Source organism: Callorhinus ursinus, unplaced genomic scaffold (genome assembly GCF_003265705.2).
Source record: "Callorhinus ursinus isolate GAN/ISIS: 27379988/994484 unplaced genomic scaffold, GSC_fseal_2.0 scaffold73, whole genome shotgun sequence".
In the NCBI taxonomy this organism is placed as follows: domain Eukaryota; kingdom Metazoa; phylum Chordata; class Mammalia; order Carnivora; family Otariidae; genus Callorhinus; species Callorhinus ursinus.
Window position 1 is genome coordinate 53,135 of NW_027397135.1, and position 23,163 is coordinate 76,297.

At 41.1% G+C, this 23,163-nt stretch overlaps 1 protein-coding gene across 2 annotated transcripts in view; it reads right to left on the reverse strand.

Moving 5' to 3' along the window:
- Positions 1-1,647: 1,647 nt before the first annotated feature.
- AMPH (amphiphysin) overlaps positions 1,648-23,163 on the reverse strand; it is a 320,442-nt gene continuing 298,926 nt past the window's right edge. For both annotated transcript variants that reach the window (XM_073886903.1, XM_025853126.2), the window contains 4 exons: positions 12,804-13,013; positions 10,586-10,828; positions 8,528-8,629; positions 1,648-1,976 (listed from right to left, as the gene is read on the reverse strand). In XM_073886903.1, coding sequence (XP_073743004.1) covers positions 1,869-1,976; positions 8,528-8,629; positions 10,586-10,828; positions 12,804-13,013 — 663 coding nt within the window. In that variant the 3' untranslated portion in view covers positions 1,648-1,868. The remainder of the gene's footprint in view (positions 1,977-8,527; positions 8,630-10,585; positions 10,829-12,803; positions 13,014-23,163) is intronic.

The following is a 23,163-nucleotide window of genomic DNA, read 5'->3' on the forward strand; positions in this document are numbered from 1 at the left end:
CAATGTCAGGAGCGGCTTCCTATTATCAGTCTTACGTTGCTGCAATTTATTTGTTGAACTATTAGCTATGCCACTGGGCAGCACTTGTTATTTTCTTGCACTAAAGGAACATTTGTGATGATCCATCTTCCCTGTCAATTAGCCCCTGGAAAAATCCTGGGTCAGTAACAGCTAATTCCCTGTTAGAAAACCTGAAAGTCGGTAACCCGCCAAGAGAACTGGCACCACGAATCAGAAACACGTAGCAAATTCAGAAGACTAATAATGCCCATTGTTGACCAGCTTACATTGTGTACGGGATTATACTGGCAGAAAAGAGAAAAGAGTAAATCGAATGAAAGATGTTTAAGAATTCTCTTCTCTGAAGAGTGGCCCAGCGAATTGACTTTTCTCTTCCAGGTGATCTATTTGATATACCTACAGCATCAACATATCAGCAAGAAAAGTGACCCAAAAAATGAGCTGGTGGGAGAGCAAAGTGCTGATTATGAGGTCGTCAAATTTTCAGTGATACACAGTTGGTCAACAGCCAGCACCTGCCAGGGGCCTCAGTCCACAGCTGTTATTTGTGCTGCAGTCATTGCTGGGTGAGCAGCAATGACTGGGAGGAAGGGCTTTGGGGAAGGGAGGCGGGGTCTGGAGCACAACCCGGAGGAACAAGCATATTTCCGCACAAATAACAACTCCAACGTACACTGTTCCAAGGAGTGCCTCCGACTGAACCGAGGTTTCTGAAACAAATGACTCCACAGAAGGTATTAGGTCATTGCTGGAGGTTTCCAGAGGTTTATTTGTAATGACACAGCACTGAAAACATAACTCTTACAGATGATTTGTGCATACAGCATACATCGCCTATCTTATTTTAGGACAATCTGGGAAGATGAGTTGCATAAAGAGTTGGAAATTTATAGGAGCTTTTTTTTTATAGTGTTCTTTGAGGGTGGACTTTGATGCCCCATCAACCAGCCAATCTTTGAAAGGCATAAGGTAACACCATAGAGCTGCTCATCCCAACTAGCTTACCTCCAGCTTCAGCAGCTGGACCCTAGATAACGAGGCTCTGCTTTTCCAAAGGGACAAGGAGCCTTGACATGCTATCTGTCATCACATCCTGACAAATGCACATTACCCAACGCAGATACTGTCGACTGTTTTGGCAATGGGATGGTTGGTTTTGCCCCGAGGCAAAACCGCCACTGTAATGCCAGACAGAGCAAGAGCAATGCATGTATCAATGACACTCGAGAGGCAAAAAATACAATGGAACGAAAGGAAGCAACTATGTATATGTAGCTTTGTGCATACACATAGATCTTGGAGTGATGGGAACTAGCATGTGGAACCGCGTGGCCATATACACAGAGAGAGAGGGGTTGGAAAAGAACCTTTTGTGTAGCAGTTGAGTTTGAAACAAGCTTGAAAGGGAGAGAGATCACGTGCTCACACCTGTGCAGGGGAAGGAGATAATCTCGTACTACAGGATAATTCATCGAGTCTTCCGCAGGGCAGGCACTCAGGAACCATACACTTGGTGTTCAGAAATGAAGGTTCTGGTCTGGAGAAAGCTACTTTGGAAACGGTGGGAGGGGATCAAGTACAAGAGTCTCCACAGCTTGGACAAAGCACAAAGAAACCTGTTATGGATAACGTGGGAACCAGTGAGGACTTTATCTGTAATTTACTTGTTTTTCTCTTTTTTTTTTTTTTTTTTTTTTGCACACATGCTCCATTAATATATCTTTCCAAGCTTTGCCTGGCACCAGCCTGTAAATGATTAAGAGTGTAATAGCAAAAGTGAACTCTTCGGGTTTTCATGGAGGTTTAAAAACCCAATTAACAAGGCTCTTTCTACAATACTCTTGGCCCTAATCCAGGCGCCGGGTGAAGTTCTCTGGAAAGAGGCCTTTGTAGGTGGCAAGGTCTCTGTACTGAAGCCAGTCTGATTCCTTCACTCCTACCAGCCAACCTGCATCCTGCAAGACAAAGACAGGGCATTCAAGGTCCAAGGGACTACTGGAAAAATCTGCAAATAAGTTGTTAGGTAAAACAAAAAATAACAGTAAACATTTGAAATGATTTATTTTCTGGATCTGGGAAAGCTAACTGAACATTAAAACAAATAGTATAATTTTGTCTAAAGTACAGCTCGTAGAGGTTAACTGGATTACGACATGAGTTCTTAAGGAAGAGAAAAGGATTAGAATGCTAGCCAGGGCAAAGAGAGGACACCACGTGAAAACATGTCATGCACAGGAACGCTCCCTATTCTGTGCGTCACAGTGCAAAAGTGACATGAGGACCCAGGTCAGACCCTGGTCCATAGTGTGGACCAGGCCATGGGAGTCTCGTATTCCATCCTGAACCACTCGCTTATAGGAAAGAACTCTGTGCCCCCAGCTCAAATCATGTGACCCAAATAAACCAGCATACACAAGGCTTATCATGTAATAGCTGCTACATCTGGATACCTGCTCTCGCCATTCTGTCTTTTGTTGCTGTTATAATATTTCATTTTTCAAGTTTATATGAACTACGAAGCAGTTTGTTGTCATGGCATTCTTGCTGGAAACATTCATATATTCTTTATGTATTTTTTTATCAACTATTCCTCCGAAACATCAGTCTGTCTTACAGGAGTACCATCATAAAAATGAGACATTTAGCCACAAAAAAGGAAACAGAAGCCACCATGTATGGCCATTCAGCTCAAGAGACAATATGTAAAACGGAGAATGGAGGCTGCAATTTGCCCTTGGCCTCTTGCAGATAAGCAAAGCCTGGTTGGAAAAGGCTGAGTGGAAGTAACAGCATGAAACATAGACTGTATGATGCAAAAAATAGTGGGAAATGACTTGTCTTGATTATGTTAACCAGTCCACGAAAGAGATCCCACTTAGGATGAGGAATGGCTAGATTTAATCTGAAGCAATTCCCAACAGAGTTCAAGTACATCAGATAAAATGAGGTCTCCAAAATTAAATAAAGAAGTTGAATACATTCCCATTTGATGTAATCTGAGACTATAAACTGATGCTGCTATATAGACGAACAATATAAGCATTCAGACAGGCTAATTTTTGAAGGTGGAAAAAAAAACGGGGAAAAAGATAACTCAATAAAATGACTGATAATATCCTGGCTAGGAGGAAGAGTGTCCTCTTTAAAATTATGATGTTATATATGTGAAGGGCGAAGTTATACTTAAAGTAAGAGATGATAACTCAATTTTTTCTGAACCTCCGGCAGCATCTAAAAGGCCGTATTTTCCCCCACAAATGTCTATATTTGACTTTATTTACAATGAGGGAAAAATCTAATGGAGCCAAGCAGAGTCATGCATTTTAAAATTGTTTCAATAAAGAAAAAAAGTTAAGAACTGGCACAAACTCAGGATCAAGATATATTCTAACATGTATGTTCTGAAATACAATTTATATAGTAAAATGAAAAATATTAGCCAATATCAATCTCTCGCTGAGGCAAATAGGGAAAATTAAATGTTAACTGTTTAAAATATGTGGTAGACGAAAGACTTACAGTTTTGGCAATGGCAAAATCGCTTGTATGAGATAAGTGCTTCTGCGCAGAACCCTTATAAACACTAGAATAACTATATATCTACATATACATAACTACACATCTATATATACCTATGCGTACATATATGCAACTATTTATATATAGAAATGACATAAAATATCTAACATAAAAAGTTATATAATGGGATTGTTACAAACAACAAGGTGGACATATGTAACAACTATTTGAAGGTATTGGCAGTGACCAAAAGCAGGCAAAAATTAGAGAATATTTAACCCCTAAAAGTAGGAAATTGCAGTGAATGAGATCCGTGCTAATACTAATACAGCTTTCCCTTGAGTATTATCCTCAGTCTGAGTGATGCAGGGCATTCAGAGGAAGAGTGGAGGGCATCCAGAGCAGCTGTATGTTTTTTAATTTTATTTATTTATTAGAGAGAGAGAGCACGACCAGGGGGAGGGACAGAGGGAGGAAGAGAGAGAATCTTAAGCAGGCTCCACACCTAGCACAGAGCCCAACATGGGGCTCAATCTCATGATACTGAGATCATGACCTGAGCTGAAATCAAGAGTCGGATGCTTAAACCCAGGCACCCTGAGCAGCTGTATTTTTAAGGGGAATATTTTGAAAAGAAGAGATGTACAGAGGCAGTTTACCAAATATGTAGAGAAACTTCCCTAAAATCCTGAACTACCCCCAAAAGCTATGAATATACAGGGGTCCCCCAAGGAGTCTGGGAGAAAGCAACAGGAGGAAGGCAGAACAGCCAAGGGGAAATTTAAGCCCTGCCAATGGAGGGGAGGCAGAGTTTAGAGTCTGACTCCCACCAAGTTAGGAGGCTTGGTCAACCCTTCAGGATTTCTACTGAAATCCCAGAAGGGCCATCCTTGGAAGTAAAAGATGACTCAGGACTAAGAATTCATCTTAAAAGTAAAGGCAAAATTGAAACAGAATCATCCTAACAAAGTATAAAACAAAACTTCCATGAATTCAAGCTAATTATCTAGTAACTTCCATGTCTGCTAGGGGGAAAAAGAAACAAGCTTCAGAAACAGAAGATGGAATCCAGACTCTGCAATGTGTCCAGTATCAGTAAACAATTACTAGATATGAGAAAAAAGAGGAACATATCTCCGGCAGACAAAAGGCAACTGATATAAATGTGTGCTGAGATGAACTAGTTTTTTGGAATTAGCAGTAGGAAATTAATGCAGCTATTGCAAATATGTACAAGTACCTAACACTGCAAGTGGCAATAATGAAAGAATAGATAGGAAATCTCAGGGAAGAAATGGCAAGTAAATTTAAAAAAACAAAACAAAACACATGAATATTATAGAACTGCATATGTATAGCAACTGAAATGAAAAAGACACTCAAGTGGCAATAATGAAAGAATAGATAGGAAATCTCAGGGAAGAAATGGCAAGTAAATTTAAAAAAACAAAACAAAACACATGAATATTATAGAACTGCATATGTATAGCAACTGAAATGAAAAAGACACTGGATAAGTTTCACAACCAATTTTAAAGTAGCAGAAGAAAGCGTCACTGTACTTGAAGACAAACCAATAAAAATGATCCAACCTGAGTACCAGAAAGAAATACATAGTGCATAAAAGGAACAGTCTTAGACATCGAGAAGTCCAACAGATGTATAATTAGAGAATCATTAAAAAGAGGAAAAAGAGAATGAGGCAGCAAAGAATTTAAGAAAAATTAGCCAGAAGTCTTCCAAATGTAATGAAAAACATCAGTTTACAAATCTAAGCCCCTCAGTGAACCCCAAGCATGAAAACTACAAAAAAAACACAAGACCTAAGCACATTATATTGAACCTATGAAAACTAAAGATACAGAGAAATTCTTAAAAGCAGTCAGGGAAAAAGGCACATTGGATACCCAGAAACAACAGTAAACAAATGGCAGCTGATTTCTAGTCAGAAACAGCAGAAAACAGAAAACAATGGAACATCTTAAAGAGTTGAAAGAAAAAAAGTCAACTCAGAATTCTTTCTCTTGGGAAAAGATCTTTAAAAAATGAAGATGAATAAAGAGATTTTCAGATAAACAGAAGCTGAGAGTATTTATTGCCAGCAGATTAGCACTATAGAAATTAGTAAAGAAAATTTTTTGGGTGCCTGGGTGGCTCAGTTGGTTAAGCATCTGCCTTAGGCTCAGGTCATGATCTGAGGGTCCTTGGATCGAGCCCCGCATCGGGTTCCCTGCTCGGTGGGGAGCCTGCTTCTCCCTCTCCTTCTGCCCCTCCTGATGCTCATGCTCTCTCTCTCTCTCTCTCTAATAAATAAATAAAATCTTAAAAACAAAAAAAAAAAAGAAAGGAAAAAATTGTTTTCAGGCAGGGGCACCTGGCCGGCTCAGAGCATGGGACTCTTGATCTCAGGGTTGTGAGTTTGAGCCCCACACTGGGTGTAGAGATTACTTAAAAATAAAATCTTAAAAAAAAAAGCAAGAAGGAAAAAGAAAAGGCACTCTGAAAAACAGTATTTAAAATAAGAAAAAGAAAGAAGGAAAATTTTTCAGGTGGAAAGACATGAGACCAGATGGAAATTCAGATCTGTAGGAAGAACCAGGAAGAGCACAGGAAATGGTAAAGATGTTGGTAGACATAAAGACTAGTTTTTTCCTCTTAATTTCTTTAAAAGATAACTTTTGGTTAATGCAAAAAATATTAGTTTATATAATGGAGTTTGGGTTTTTTTTTAAGATTTTATTTATTTATTTGACAGAGAGAGACACAGTGAGAGAGGGAACACAAGCAGGGGGCAGTGGGAGAGGGAGAAGCAAGCTTCTCACAGAGCCGGGAGTCCAATTCGGGGCTCAATCCCAGGACCCTGGGATCATGACCTGAGCCGAAGGCAGATATTTAATGACTGAGCCACCCAGGCACCCCTATAATGGAGTTTTTAATGATTTTTAGATATGTAACCACTTTTGCCTGATACTAGTAATTAATGCTTTGTCACTTTTTGTGTGTGTACTTGAAGAGTACATCTGAGGTTTTAACAATTTCATTAATTCTTTCAAAGAACTAACTTTTGGATTTATTAGCTTTCTCCATTGTGCCTCTTTTAGTGCAATCTTTTGTGCATTTATTTTTATTATTTCTTCCTTCCATGTGCTTTGTACTTAATTGGATCTATTTTTTTATCTTCTTGGACTAAAAACTTAGAAATTGATGATCACCAGGAAATATTTTTTTTAATTTACACTATGATTTCTTTGGTCCAGATTATTCAGAGGTATATTTTTAAATTTTTTAAATACTTAGAGCTTTTAAAGCTATATTGTTGTTATTGATCTCTAATTGAATTTTATTGTGGTAGAGACTTTGTTTGTTTGACCCAGCACCTGCTCTATCTTTTAAATGTACTATCAAGAGAAAGAACAAAATGTGGGGCCATGGGAAACCTTAACCTCTAAGGTAGTGACCTTATTTTGGGGGAAGATTTCTTAAAGAAATCTCCTTAAGAATATTATAGAGATTAGAGCTCTTCTCTCCAGAAAAACATGTTAATAGGCACATTTACATATTTTGCATACGATTTAGGGACTCACAAATCCTACGAATAAGAACAAAGAACAAAATGGAATTCTCAGCATCTTCACATCAGGACACTATGCTCAAAGGTGATTTATTTTAAGAGTCTTTCAAAATTGAGGTATAATTTCAATCCTGGGTAATGCAAACATCATTTAGGTATACACTTTAGTCAGTTTTGACAAATGCATACACACATGTAATCCACATCACTATTCAGATAGAAAACATTTCCATCCCCAGAAAGTTCCCTCATGTTCCTTCCTGGTCAGTCTCTATACCCCTAGAGGCAACTACTTTTAAAAGGGATTTTGACCATACAATACATCATTAGTTTTTGATGTAGTGATCCACGATTCATTGTTTTCAGATTAACACCCAGTGCTCCATGCAGTACGTGCCCTCCTTAATACTCATCACTGGTGACTAACATAACGTAACAAGATAAAATTAAAAAAAAAAGGGGGGGATTTTGAGTGCACATGGATAGTCGCTATATTTCCTAAAAACTGATGTATCAGAGACAATAACCCTAGAAAGTGGATGCAAAGTAAGAAATGGTCATCTAGAATGGATAAAGAAGATGTGGTATATATACACAATGGAATATTATGCAGCCATCAAAAGGAATGAGATCTTGCCATTTGCAACGACGTGGATGGAACTGGAGGGTGTTATGCTGAGTGAAATAAGTCAATCAGAGAAAGACATGTATCACATGACCTCACTGATATGAGGAATTCTTAATCTCAGGAAACAAACTGAGTGTTACTGGAGTGGTTGGGGGTGGGAGGGATGGGATGGCTGGGTGATAGACATTGGGGAGGGTATGTGCTACGGTGAGCGCTGTGAATTGTGCAAGACTGTTGAATCACAGATCTGTACTTCTGAAACAAATAACGCAACATATTTTAAGAAAAAAGAAAAAGAAGAAGATAACAGGAGAGGAAGAAAAGGGGAGTATGTCAGAGGGGGAGACGAACCATGAGAGATGATGGACTCTGAAAAACAAACTGAGGGTTCTAGAGGGTAGGGGGGTGGGGGGATGGGTTAGCCTGGTGATGGGTATTGAGGAGGGCACGTTCTGCATGGAGCACTGGGTGTTATGAACAAACAATGAATCATGGAACACTGCACCAAAAACTAATGATGTAATATATGGTGATTAACATAACAATAAAAAATTAAAAAAAAAAGAAATGGTCATCTATTAAGAAACAATATAACAGTATCCCAAAAGAGGTGTCCTAAAAAGCTACAGTTAGCCATGTCCTGTGCTCATAAGCCCTAAATCCTTTTCAGAGGTGCCTTGCAGCATTTCAGAAAATAGAAATGTCTTCAGTTACCACTGTGTCCCAGTGACCCTCAGAGAAAAAAAAAAAAAACATAGTCCACAGAACCTTTCAATCTCACTCTTTACCTGGTCAGCTTCTGAATCTGAGGGGACCACCAACACCACGTCACCCCTTTGTAAGGTAAGTTCATCAGAATTTGCTGCTTCAAAATCATGCAGTGTTTCCACCTGCAAAAGATTTTTAAAGAATTTACTAATTTTTAAAAAGAAAAGGAAATGTAACATTGAAGTCTTCCAGCCAGATTATCAGCAAGTACTTGTAGGCTTTCCAAGCTAGGTAAAGACAATGATCCCAGCATACCCCAAGGAAGAAGACCTTTAATCATAGAAAGGAAGTCCTGTTTACTTAAAACATCCAATTCTTGAAGACTGATATTAAGACAATTTGGATATACGTTTAGTAATGCAATGCCTCTGCAAGAGTTGACATGTAGTGCAATTAAATTCTAATTCGTCATATTTTTGTTAGATATTTTCATTTTATTATCACTCATGTTTTATTATTGTTCTTAAACTTGAACTAATAATGCCTAGTGGAAAATTCCTCTAACCTCACTTCTGTTGAATAATTAATAATTCGAAAAATCAGGGGCACCTGGGTGGCACAGTCGGTTAAGCATCAGACTCTTGATTTTGGCTCTCAGATCACGATCTCAGGGTAGTGAGATCGAGCACCAGGCTGGGTTTCACACTGAGTGTGAAGCCTGCTTAAGATTCTCTCTCCCTCTCTCTCTGCTGCTCCCCTGACTCCTCCCACCAATAAAATTACAATTAAATAAAATAGTACATATAACATTTTAAAAAATAATGGGAAAAATCATCACTTCCCATATTTTATGGGAATTACTACTTAATTAAACCCTGTGATCAATTTCTTTAAAAACTTCCTATCTTAACCTTTAAACCATGCCAATCTGTTTCTTTTCTTTCTCTTTTCTTTCTTTCTTTTTTTTTTTAAATTGAAATATATTTGGAGTGCCTGGCTGGCTTAGTTGGAAGAGCATGCGACTCTTGATCTTGGGGTTGTGAGTCTGAGCCCCAAGTTGGGTGTAGAGATTACTTAAATAAATAAATAAAATTTAAAAACCAAAATAAATTTGACATATATTGTGCAAATTTCAAGTGTACAGCATGCTAATTTGATACATTTGTATACTGTAGTATGATGCCATTATAGCAATACTGAGCACCTCTATCACGTTATGTAATTATCATTTGTTTCTAGTGGCTAGAATAATTAAGATCTAGTCTCTGAGCAAATTTGATGATTATGATACAGTATTGTCTATATTCGCCATGCTGTGCATTAGATCTCTAGGGCTTATCTACTACTCACTGTGAGTTTATACCCTTAAACAATACTGTCCTCTCCCCCTACCCTTTTTCTCCTTTTTTTGAAAGATTTCTTTAAAATTTAATCATAAAAGTTTTTGAGAAACAAAAGCAGAAAGAGTAATATAATGACCCAGGTACTCACCCAACTTGAGCAACTACTCAGTCATGGAGGGTTTATTTCTCCATGTCCCTCTCCTCAGCCCTACCCCCTGAGATTAAGTGATTGGCTATTAAAATGTGTATTTTTTTATATAGAATCATAAAATGTCAGAGCTGGAAACGACAATCTTATTCCCCAATTCACAGAGTGAGGAGTGATGTTCCTCAGGCCACACTGCAGTTAGGGAGGGAAGCCGGGGTGCGTCCAGGCAGGCTGGTGTATAATCCAGCCCCAAGCAGATGCATACACGGAGGATTTCAAAGGCCTGGTCTGAGCCCAGGGCTGGAGGGACTCACAGGGCTGGAAGAGAAGCACGGGAGGGCACATAGGGGGTGGGTTGGGGGGGTTCACCCATTCACTACCAAGGGGCATATCATTTGTCCTGTGGCAAACAATCTTTAACTATGGATTGCAGAAAAATGGAAAGTAATTACTGTCGTTTCTGCTTGCCCAGCAGCCCGGAAATCCTATCATTTTACCCTGTGACGTGGGGAAAGCAGTACCCAGAAAGAATACGTATGGCAAAATGCAAACGGAAACATCCGAAAACCAAAGGTTCCAGCAAAGGGGTCCCAAAGCCAAGGAAGGACGAATGGCCCCCAGATTAAAACAAGACAAAATGACAAGACCTTGTAGAGGAAGCCAGAAGGCACTTCCTGAGCCACCTCGCTTGCAGATGGAGTGGAGGGCAGTGGCTGGGAGTCCTGGCCCGCCTCGGGCTCTGCGGCCAGTTCTGGCAGCTCACCGACGGGGCCCGGAAGAGCCGCGGCATTGGGGGTCTCCACCGACTCTGCACCTGCCGGCGCTTCGTGATCTCCCTCCCCTTCATTGTTGGAGGCGGGCTCTATGACGACTGAAGGGATCACTTTCTCCTGGAGGGAGAAAAATGTGGCGGTGCTGAGCAGGTGCTGGGAAGACAGACTTCTACGTCCTCCGGTGCGCTGTGCACTGCTTCCGTCCCTGACACACCCTCCTTGGCTCCCACGTTCCCCACCTCCCCCATTCCACAAAATGCCCGCCGTTCCCCAAACCTGGCCCAAACCTTTGGGCCTCAAGCCTTGCAAGACCTTCCTCCTGGCATGGTCACCTTCCTCACTCTCCTGAGACAGAAACCCTTAGTGGGATTAATTTCTGGATCCTTGAGCAGTCAGGCCGTTTGCAAAGAGTGGGTTTCTGTGGAAATTGGGAAAAGGCATAGGAGACTGCGGCGGGGGGGGGAGTACTGTGGGGGTGGGGAGACCATCCTGAAGGGGAACGTCATAGGGTCCCAAGAATGGCCTCATTTTTGCCGTGGTCCACTCTTGTCCCACTGAATACTAACACTCTTTGAAGCTGACATTTAAACTCCTGTGACTGCTTTTCTCCCAGAGACCCACGGGACTCCTGACTAGCCTGTAACCGTATTGTTTGTACAGATCTGGCTGGTGTTTGGAGAAAATCCAGGTCTGTTTTGTTTGCTGATTATCACAGAGCCCACACTGCAGTTAGAGCTGGAGGGATGACAGTTCCCACCAACCACTCCTCCGAGGACTCTACACTGGGGGGTGGGGAGGGGAGCAGAACCAAAGGATCAAGATCTCCTTTTTATTTTGTAACAAAGATGCGAGAGGAGACGAATTTCACTAGCATAATGGAAGCCTGGAGATGTTTATTGCCTTTCAGATCAAGTTCTCTATTCCCTCAGCTATCAGTGGGCTTAAGCACTTCCATTCTTCAATTTGGAGAAAATAATACACTTTTCCAAGTCTAACAATATAGTACAAAAACACTTCTGGCGTTGTGACAAGAAAAATCTCATGAACAAATGGCACATATTTTTGCGTTATTTCTCCAAATACCAATACTACCTGATGTTTTTCTAGTGGGATGAAAGGGAGCATTTATTTTCAAGCTTTGAGTAACCCTGAAGAGATCTGGGGGAAATTTCTTATGAGTAAACTAATCAGGACAAAGGAGAGCATCACATCGAGAGCCCACTTTTGTTACCCTTCTGGAATCCAGACCAAGTGTGAGGTTTAGAAGACCTGCCCTTGCTGTGTGTGCCCCCCACATCATGGAATATATGGATTTGTGGACTTTGAACAAACACTTCTCTGAAGAAGTGAGGAGCTGGGGCTAGTCCAATGACTTCATGTATGTATTTAATGACCTGTTGGCCTCCTGAACGTGCCAACAGGAATGGACTTTTGCTGAAAGGAGCTCCCCAATGGTGAATTTGGGGCGCTTTGGTGATAATAACAATCCCCAAATACTACTAATAATGATAGGACATAACTATTAATATTGGGTTCTCCCCGCGTGCCTGCCACTGGGCAAAGCACTGGATGGCTATTTCCTCGCGTAATCGGCACAATCTGCCATCCGGTCACATTCTCTTCCTCACGCTTACATCATCTGTGCTTTATTCTTTTTCTCCATCACTGGGGGCCTGTGTGAACCTCGCAATGCTGACGCTGGGAGAAAGCCCGGCTCAGACTCTTGTTGACAATCTTATATGCAAATACATAAATAATAAATAAAAATATAAAGAACACATATATAATAAATTTAAAATATAAAAAATTCTACAAATGTATGTAATTATATTATCTATGTAGAATTTTATTTTAAATTTATTTTGTCTATATAATTGTATATTGTTTAATAGTATATATGTAATTGTATACTGTATATTGTGTATGTGTATGTATGTATGTGTATATATAAAATTGTATTTGGTGAAGCAGGGTACCATGTAATGGCCACAAACCTGTTCTGCACCCAGAGTTGTTACCAGCACTCACAAATAAACCGCATTCCACCCTGGGCACTGCCTCCCTAGAACTTCCATTTCCCTGGGATACTCACTTGAGGGGCAGCTGCTTCTGGTTCTTCCGGTTGAGATCGGTCACTATCTACAGGCTGTGTGGTATCAGCGTCAGTCCTGGCCTCCTCCACACCTGCTCCTTCCCCAGCAGGAAGAGCTGCCTTCTCTGTCTCTGCTTCCTCCACTGGGGCCTCCTCAGCGGCTGACACCACGGTTCCAACAGCCACATCGGCGTCCGTTCCAGGTATGACCTGCAGCCCGGACACCAGACAGGCCATGTCTGTATCTGCACAGGGCCTCAAGAAGAGCCAGCCCCAGCCCTTTCACCTCCGGCCCCTCTGTGGAGGCTATCAGGTGTGGAAAGCTCTGTGGAAGGTACCGAAGCTCAGGATTCCGGCAAGGCAGAGTCTGCCCTCCGTCCATCAGAACTGACTGCTCTTCCCCCGGAATGCAGGGCACAGCACAGGGAACCTAGCCAATGGTACTGTAAGAGCACTGTAGGGTGCCAGATGGTGGCTCCACTTGAGGTGAGCGGAGCATAACATACAGACCTGTGCAATCACTATGCTGTACACAAGAAACTAAGAGAACATTACGTGTCAACTCTACTTCAGTTAAAAAAAACAAACAAACAAACAAACAAAAACACCCATCCTTTCTGGGCCCCCAACGAGGCTACATTCCTCTGCTTTCCTTGCAGTCAGGTTCAGCAAATGGAATTTGAGTGGAAGTGACCTAAGTCATTCAAGAGACATGGCTTTTAAGGGTTGGGTGGTCCCCTTCACAAGCTGTTTCTACTTTGGTTGCCTGAAAGCTGATGGTCACAAAACTCTTGAAGACATCAGAGTCACAAAATGGAAGGGGCCTTGCCCCAAAACCTGTGTCATGGAAGAAAGCTCCGTAAGAAAGGCATCCTCATCATGCACAGTCAGAATTTAGAAAAACCACATTTCAGTATAAACTCTAAAATCTTCATGGGGAAGGTCCCAGAAGCTAAATCACATTCATGAAAAAAAAAATACACTGGGGAGTTTTCTCAATGAGACTTCTTGAGAATGAAGGGCAAATAATTTTTGTCATGAAATATGCATTATAATAAAAACTCAAATCAGATTTTGAGTTAATAGGAGAAGTGCAAAAGAAAAAAATGAGTATTTTCTAAAGTTGCAGGCAGTCCAAAGAAGAGTTGTAAGTAGTGTTTAAAACTTGCACTACTTAAATAAAGAAAGTGCAATCAGAAGTTTTAACTTTAGGCAGATTGGTTGCAGAGCACACATCTAAGACTCTAACATCAGTGTGGCAGGCCTGATTTGAGAAGCTCAAATCAGAAAAGACTGAGGAAGAAGAATATTCGATTGAGCTTATATAATATACCCAGGACACGTATTCCAAAAATTGATCTTGCTATCTTGGTGTGATTAGCATTAGCCATTCCTCTTCTCTATTGAATAAATTTTACCCAGTTTGTCCTATTGGGTTAGGAAAGCTCCAGTGTTGTTGATACTGACTCTCGGACAGAGAGCAGGGGATGGACAATGCCTGCCGAGTGGGCATCAGAAGTGGGAGATAGAGAACGTGAGCCACATACCTACTCTCAAAGCAGCACATTTTTAAAAAAAACCTTCCTTCTGACTCAAATTTATAGGTAATAAATTAAAGAGAAATGACCTGCCACCGAATACATTTTTCTACAACATAATATTTTACTTTAGGGATGAAAAATAGTGCTAACAGCAATACTATTTGTTATATGGCCAAAGATTATTCATATTCTTAGACCTTTACTTGCCTCTCATAGAAATTTGGCTCATGCAGAATGTGCAATGATCCAAAATGTCGTCACACCCATGACGTACCGTTTCTTTTTCTTTTCTTTCCACCCTGTCTTTAAGTTACTGGGTTCAGAAAAGTAATTCTTTATGTGAATTGTAATATATTCATTTAAAGCAAATTTAAATGCTAACAATTATCGAAGTGGGGATTCATATTTTGGTGAATGACTGACAATCCCCCTAATAGAAAGTTTAAAAATTTAAGAGAATTACATCTCTTGTTTTAAATCAACATGGTCTTTGTATGGATGTACCATTGATATTGTCAAGAGAGTAATAGTGAAAACATAAATTAGCAGGGCATCTTCATTCCAAGAAGAGCAGTGAACAATTGCTCATAGCTTTATTGTTGAAGAAATCAACAGGCTTTCTCCAGGACCCTAAGGATTACCTAGCAAAGTTCTTCCACATCAGAACTATACATAAAGACAACATGCATACAATGGACTTTCAGGCTCAAATGTAGAAAGCAAGTTGTGTTATTGGAATTCCAAGTAATTTATGCTTTCCATCTGCTTGGAAAATCACACCATGGAGTGAATATCCCCCTGGTTTCAAGAGCATCAAACCAGATGGACTATATATCATGCAGATGGTACGGGCAAACAGAACAGTACACACCACCACACACACATAACACACATACACATAGTTACAGGAAAGCAACCACTCTGTGGTTTAATAATCCTCCAAGTGATTATGCATAAATCCTTCCATACATATATGTGCCAAGCACATACTATTAGTGATTGGATTTTACTCTCAACTGAATTGATATATGTCCAGAAGAGAATATATTTCTGTGAAGTATTAATGGTGTTGCCAAAAATAATTTAACTCTCTCCATACAAATAGAATGTTAATGATGAGTCCCTGATTTACCTCTAGCACTCTAAGTAGCTATGAATTTGATTGCATCCGATTTTACTACTGCAAGATGTACCTTGCAATATGTCATCATCTTGCCTTTGCTAAGTAAGTTAAACAGGCGTCTTTGGCTGGATGTGATTTAGACCAGACAGTGTGGCTGCTGTGATGCTGGCCACCAGCAGGGGGAGGCCAAAGGCTCTGTCTGTCCACACTCTGATGTTTGCTGAACTCAAAAAGCACAAATAGCCCAGCTTCTACCTGTCAGCAATCTACCTGACCTCTGTAGCATACACAAAAAGGGATGAAAGGATGATGGCCAATAAATATCACCAAAAGATTGAAATTAACAATGCTAGTAAAGGCGGGGCACCAAGGAAACTGGCACTTTGACTACAGAGCAGAATAAACCAAACATTTTGAATGACCTACTTGGAAAAGGGAAGAAATTAACATCCCTCCCTTCTCTGAGTCCATTAGCAATGAATTCCTATTTCTCTAGCCAAATACAACACTTTGATTTTACAGACCTTAAGACGGTTACAGAAACAGAAGGGACTGTCTGCTACCTATATTCCCTCCTATCTTTTTGCCTCCAGAATTGCTCTGAAAATCAGGGGTCCCCAATCCTCCCTTTATGCCTGGAATCTGTTGCACATTTTCTGCTCTTTACCAAAATATTTCCAATGCATATTTACCGACTGCAATAACAGAACCACATAAAAATACAACAGAAAACAGGACTCCCATTTGCTCGGATTAAGTGTTAGCTCCAGATCGAAAAGAGTTTCAGCGACAGAGTTATCCCTCTTTTTGTTATTATTTTTATGGAGTCCAATTTGTTAGCTATTCATAGATTGAGAAATGGAAAACATTTTCTGGACTCTGTTTGCTACCAGAGATGTTACACCTGCTAGGAAAAACCACAAAGATTCATGACTTCTATTTTTTTTTTTTAAGTGTCATCCAGGGAGACCAGACGAATGAAACCATGGAAAGTATTTCAAGCCTTTGATGTTCAATTTTTCTTGTTCCTCCAAATGTTAAAGGAAACACCATTATCTTATCCTCTGCCCAGACTGTACTGTCTGTTGGCCAAATATATTTTTGCGGGGAGGGGGGGAGACATACAATGCAGAGAGACATTAAAAAGTTCTCCCTGCCCTCAGGCACGTTTACTGTATCCACAAAGCCCATGAGGCACAGACACCCTATTGCAATTTGCACGTGCATCACACAAACCACAAGGACCAGCATGGAATGTCTTTGAGGTGAACGGCTCTCGTTTTATCACACCACACAGATCTTACTGCTTTCTTCAACTTCTGCCTCAACAAACTCCTTGATGAAAAGCGATGTGGTCATGGCATTCATGTCAGTGTCCTCCCAAACACCTCTTAGCAAAATTTCTGGAGGTGGGATAAAATGAATGCATGCAACAATGGCCTGTGTATCCTGCAAAGTAGGGAGACACAACAGGATGACAGAGAAGAGCCAAGACCTCCAGGAGACGGCGCCCTGAAGGCAGGTCAACAGGGACCCAGACTCCAGATGAGCAGTGATTGGCTACGCGAGAATTTGTGATCTTTGGGCTTTGTGTAATTTATGGATTCATTTTATTTACTGTTTGTTTCCTTGGCAATGTGGGCTCTGAGCAATGCCTGAGAAGCCACCTGCCAGTAACTGGTCTGGGTGAGGACAACCCTGGTATAAAATTCCATATGTATCTATTGGCTAGGTTATTTCAACTGAAATTCCTCTGATTAAAAAAAAATAATGGAGACCATGGGTTTAAAGATAATAAAAGAAGTAACATTTATTTATTTTCAATCATTTTCTGGACCTAGTGGGGCTTTATTGTCTGTTTTTTTTATAACACAGGGATCTTGTTTCTTAGAAAAATTTTATCAATGGCCTATATAATTTGTACTTTATTGTGTTTTCTATTTGACAACTTATTTATATCATTTTTGTCATTGAACACTAGTTGGTTTCTAGCTTTTAAATGTTATAATACTCCGAAGGGAGATCTTGGTTTGTAACCATATTAATAGCAATTGGTTAGACTGTACATTTAAATAATTTAAATACTAAACACTAATCCTTTTATTCATTTATAATGTTTCTATTAAGGACTGTTTTTGAGTTTTTGCCCAGCATTTTATTATAACAGTCAATACAGAGAAAATAAAAAGAACCAGGCAGTGAACATCCAAATACCTACCATCTGGTAGCTTCAAATGACATGTTACATTTGCCTTATTCTTTCCATCCATGATGACTTTGAGTCATCTTTCGGTCTATCACAATACATCTTCATAAAATGTTTTTCAGGAATTCTCTAGTGATTCTATAGCCTTTCTATATTTGATAATATCTCTCTGCTGCTTTCACATGTGACCAAGTACACTGTCTTGGGGTAAAACGGCTACAATGTGATTTTTTGTGTGTTCAAAGTCAGCCAGGCGTTCCAACTTTAGCTCAGGGGAGGGCGTGTCTGAGGTCCACCTGATTGTTCTTTGCTAGCATGTTCTTTCCCCCCAGTCGAAACACTTGCAGAACTTTCTTGTAAACTCTGAATTTAAAATTTTAAAAGAATACATTCAGATGTTAGTCCGTCATTAATTCTGCCTTTTGTTGGTGATTTCTCATGATCTGCAGGCAGGAATCCCTTCAACTAGAAAAATGTTTCTTGCGTGGGGCTGGCTGGTGGGGCGGCTACTCCTTTCTTCACGGTTCCTTCTTGGCAAACTGATTAGCAGTGCGTCCTTTCCTCAGTCTTTGGCCCCCACGCCTACCATCTTTCCTTATGATTTTCCTCTTTGTGTTGGAAGAGCTCCACCAGTCTACCTATCACTTCTCTACAGTGTGGTGTCTGGTCTTCACCCCTTCATCCACAAGTTTTAATTCTAGTATTACATCTCCTCCCCTTAAAGTTGTTTCTTATGTCATGGAGCTCCCTTTTCATATGTCTCAGAAGTAGCTTCCTTATCTCAATGTGGTTACCTTATCACTCCTCTTTCAATTTTGTTTCCCATGATGAAGGTCATCTTGGAATTTTACTGACAAAAAAAAATCTGGTAATTTTTTGTTGTTGTTCTCTAAAGAAAATTTGAACTCTACAATGCAATTCCTTCCTTCTTTTGTGATGCTCTTTCTATAGGCTCTATGACATTTTATTTTATTTTAAATATTTATTTATTTATTTATTTGACAGAGACAGACACAGCAAGAGAGGGAACACAGGCAGGGGGAGTGGGAGAGAGAGAAGCAGGCCTCCCGCCGAGCAGGGAGCCCGATGCGGGGCTCGATCCCAGGACCCTGGGATCATGACCTGAGCAGAAGGCAGACACTTAACGACTGAGCCACCCAGGCGCCCCTCTATGCCATTTTAAAAACATGTTTGTTTCATGATTTAAAATGAGGTGAGATCCCTCCAGGCCTGATCAGCGGACATAGGATCATTTTCTTTGTTCCTTTTCCTCCCCGTGTAGGCATTTTAGATGTTCTTTTCAGAACAGCAGCTGGGGAGTGATTCACCAAGCATCTACACACAAACATCGGTCTTGAATGCCCCAATGGATGTGTCAAAGAGTGAGCTGCTGTGAGAAAAGCAGCAGGCCGAAGAGGACCTGGGTGCTTTGGACCGATGCCCCATGCTCACAGTGGGCTGGATGCCAATCGTCTTTCTACCTGAACTGGATGGATGAAGCTGTCACATATTTATCCATGCCAGGCTCCGTGATTGTTATTTAAAGATCTGTTCCAGCCTCGGTTTGTGCAAAATCCTCCTGGGCTTGGCCAGTATTTCTAGAATATAGTACCACTGAAACTTTCACTTTTTTGTATAAAGTATAAGGAGCATTAAAATAAAAAAAAAACTAGTAATAGTGAATCTGATATAATTTTTTGTGATTTATTTTTTAATGTTTTCAGGTTTCTCATTTAATTTTCCATTACATGCTCCTGGGATGCATTTCATTTTCATTAAAATACTCCTGGGGCAAGTGACACAAATGATAAGTAAAGGATGTAAGAAATGCACTGTATATTGTTAATTTGGTTAAAGAACACTTTATACTGGAGTCAGAGTGCCCATCTTCTAGACATTTGCTCTTGGAAGAGGTGCTTGACTGAAAGATCACTGAATTCTAGGTTCACCAATTTACCCCAAGCATGGCGTAATCATTCTGATCCAGATGCAGGCTTCTGTTCGACAGTTTCAATGTATGCACATTCTGCAGCCCATGGGGGAAACCAACCTTTCCTGTGACTCTAGGGCTCTCTAGGCCTTATCCCGGATGTGTCCCATTTACTGCATAATATGTGCCCAACATCCCTATTAGGTATCATTCCCATTTTCTACACAAGCCAGCTAACTCTAAGAGATCAAGTAACTCAGGCTGTCAGTAAACCAGGACTGATGCAGTTTGTCTAACTCTAAATTCCATGTTTTATCATACCATCCTGTATCCAAGAAGATGACACTCCTCTCGAATCAGAGTTCTGTAATGATCCTAAGATGTGGAGCGTCCCCACGGACCACTGCTCCCTCTGGACAACCCCAAGCAAGGGATGCTTGATAAAGAATATGAGTGGAATTTCATAAACTAGAATACATTCACTTACAGTCTCGGAATGCTACTCTTTAAAATGAGATTCATAGTTTATAAATAAAATACTCATTTACATGTACTATTGGGTATCTAAGCAAATATGTCATAAAATCCTTCTTAATTAAGAGCTAATTACATGATAGAAAGTTAACGAGAAGTGCTTGGTCGGAGAGAATTTCCCTTAACATTAGTTTTGCTCATCGGCCCACAGATTCACTGTTTAGAAAAATATGTGTGGAATGGGAAAGTAAAAGATCAACCACCTCCTGGCTTTATCCATTGCACTGCAGAGTTAGAAATTTGGCACCTGGACATTCATAGTTGTGTTCACAGGTTAGAGATGAGTAGGCTCCCAAAGCTGGAAGGACCACAGGACTCACCTAACCCATCCTACAGGGCAGGAGACAGGATAGAATGAAGTACCACTGCAGTGACAACCGGGGATCCGAGTTTTAGTTCTGATTCTTGCACTCATCAGCATGAGAGATGGAGGGACCCCTGAGCCCCTCTGGGAAGTACAAAGGGAGATAAATTATATCACAGAGGGAATCCTGGTCATAGGCGATCCTTGCCTTTTCCTGGCCATCCCTTAATCTGGATCCAATGTGAGTCCTTGGTTTGTCTGAAGAGCCAAGCATTTCTATGGAAATACAGGATTTTCCTCCAGATGCATTTTAAAGAAAAGCCTAAGAGGCAGCTAGCCTCATTACAGCCCTGGAGACTGATGTACCAAGCCATGGGCTGGTGGCCAGTACTCCTCTTCACACAAACTCTACTTAGGACAGCTCAGGTCCTCAGTTTCCTTCAGCAGGATGGCAGAGGTGAGCCCTCCCCCAGAACACCAGGCCTCCAATGGTGCTCCTGTCCAAGGTGGCACCTGGTATTACAAACTTCATTTGATATAACCATGGGCGTCCCTTTCTAATAAAGGAAGTTAGTGGTTTTCTTCCCCTTGACCATCTCAATCATCTTTTTTCAATCTACTCCCTGAGTACTGCCTGCAGTGCCATCATGAACCTTCAGCAGCCGGGTCCCAGCACAGCTCGGCCACTGGCAGCACTGTTGCCATGGCAACGCCTGTCTGAATTAGCACCACACTTTTCTGCAGAACCTCAGATCTTCAACATTAATGAATTTTTGGTGAATCTGGCCTTTCAGGTCATGGCCAAATATCCAATAATGATACACAGTAGAACACGGAAGGTTAAATTAGAGGTTTGTTTGCAAAGTCTATGAAAGACGTGGATAGGAAAGGTGGATTTCTCTTTCAAAGCAAAGGTGAATGCAGTGTGTTGTGCACTCTCAAGAGATGGCACCATGAGTAAGATCTAGTTTCCAAAGTAGCCAGTCACAAAAACAGCCTCATTAAGGAAAATGCCTTTACACTGCAATGAACAGTTGACCTTGCCCCTGGCCCCATTATCTTTGAATGATCCATGAAGCATTTGTTGCCACTGCTCAGACTGCCTTCTTGTGAGCGGACCCAAGCTTGGGGTGGCAGAAGGTGGGTCCGCCAGACCCACCCAGAGACTAGACCAAAAATGGTGATCTGCAAATCACCTAAATGTCATCATGGTCTGTCGGCAAAACTCCCACCCTGACCCTGCCAAAAACCACATGCACCTTTCGGGGCAGCCTAGAACCCACCCAGATGACAGACTAGAGCCTGAATCTTGAGGAAGGGTAGGCAGCGGATGGTGGCCCTTGGAAGACCCAACTGCCAACCCTCTGGTTTTTGTAGCCTTTGAATAGCTTGTGGCATTGGTAAGTAAAACCTATGCTGGGATGATCTGTCATGTCAATTGCCTAGCAAATATCACAAGGGATTTGGAAATCCTTAATTTTTTAATGTAATAAGTTGTAGATTTTTGAACACAGGAAGAGAACATAGAGTTTAACAGGTACAGCACTCTTACAGGGGTGAAAACTGGCAGAGAAGGGTGAGATGATTTCTCCAGGGCCACCTCACTGGTTAACCATGGAAACAATGCTCCAGACTCTCAATTCAGGGGTCTTTCTTTTACATCCTCTTTGATACTTGCTTTACATCCAAAGTAGGGGATTAGAACACACGTTCCTTCTGAGAAGCTCAAGGCTAAGCCTGCACAAGCATTTCTGCTTTCATTTTGCCCCTTCAGCTATAAACCAGGTACTTCCACTGGATCTAAATATTGGTTGTAGGATGTGCTGATGTCAGCATGGACAGATTTCAGCCTAGCTGTGACCCCGATGGCTTTAGTAAACTGGTCTATAAATATACTTCTGGAAAGCCTGCCCTTTTAAAAAAACATAGCATCTGGTGTAGTCAATAGATGGTTGTCTATGGATTAAGTTGCCAGGATTTGAATTTCATGTTACCACTTTCTGGGTGTGTTCTTGGTTAAATCACTTAAACTCTGTGTCTCCATTTCCTTAGCCTGTAAAATGGGACAACAATTTCCCAGGGCTGCTGTGAGAGAACACGTCAAACATCAGCCCTCAGTGCTGTCTACGATTACAATATGACCCCTGTGTACTTTAACTTTGCTCTCCTGCTGTTCCAGTCAGACCTCCTTTCCTTTCGGACCACACAAAGTAGGCCTCAAAGAAAGCATCTGAGCCACTTGGGACTTGCGAGAACAGAAGGCAATTTGTCAGAGAAAATTTCTCTGATCTCAAAAAGAACATTTTTTCCTGATCATACATTTGGTTCCAAATCGTGTCCACTCATGAGGAGTGGTCCATGTAAGGGGCCCTTCTGCCCTGGGGGGAGCTGGGAGGATAGACCGAACAAGAAAGGGCAAGAAGCAGACACAGAATGGGAACACATGCTGGTCTGGTTGTTCAGCTCCACATTATCCACGGACTAGATAAATCTCCACGCTGTCACCCATAGAGTGAGAGGGATGAGCCAGCAGAAGTTGTCTCTAAGGCTCTGCCATGTCTCTGCCACGTCTAACTCTGACGTATGGGGAGGGACAGGGATTGAGGTTTGCAGGGGGAGAGGAGGTGGGCATTACTGTCAAAAACTTGAATGGGTCTGGTCTTACACAGGCTGTACAAGTGTGCTGATGGCTAGGAATGGTTTCCATGTGGGCTTGTGAATT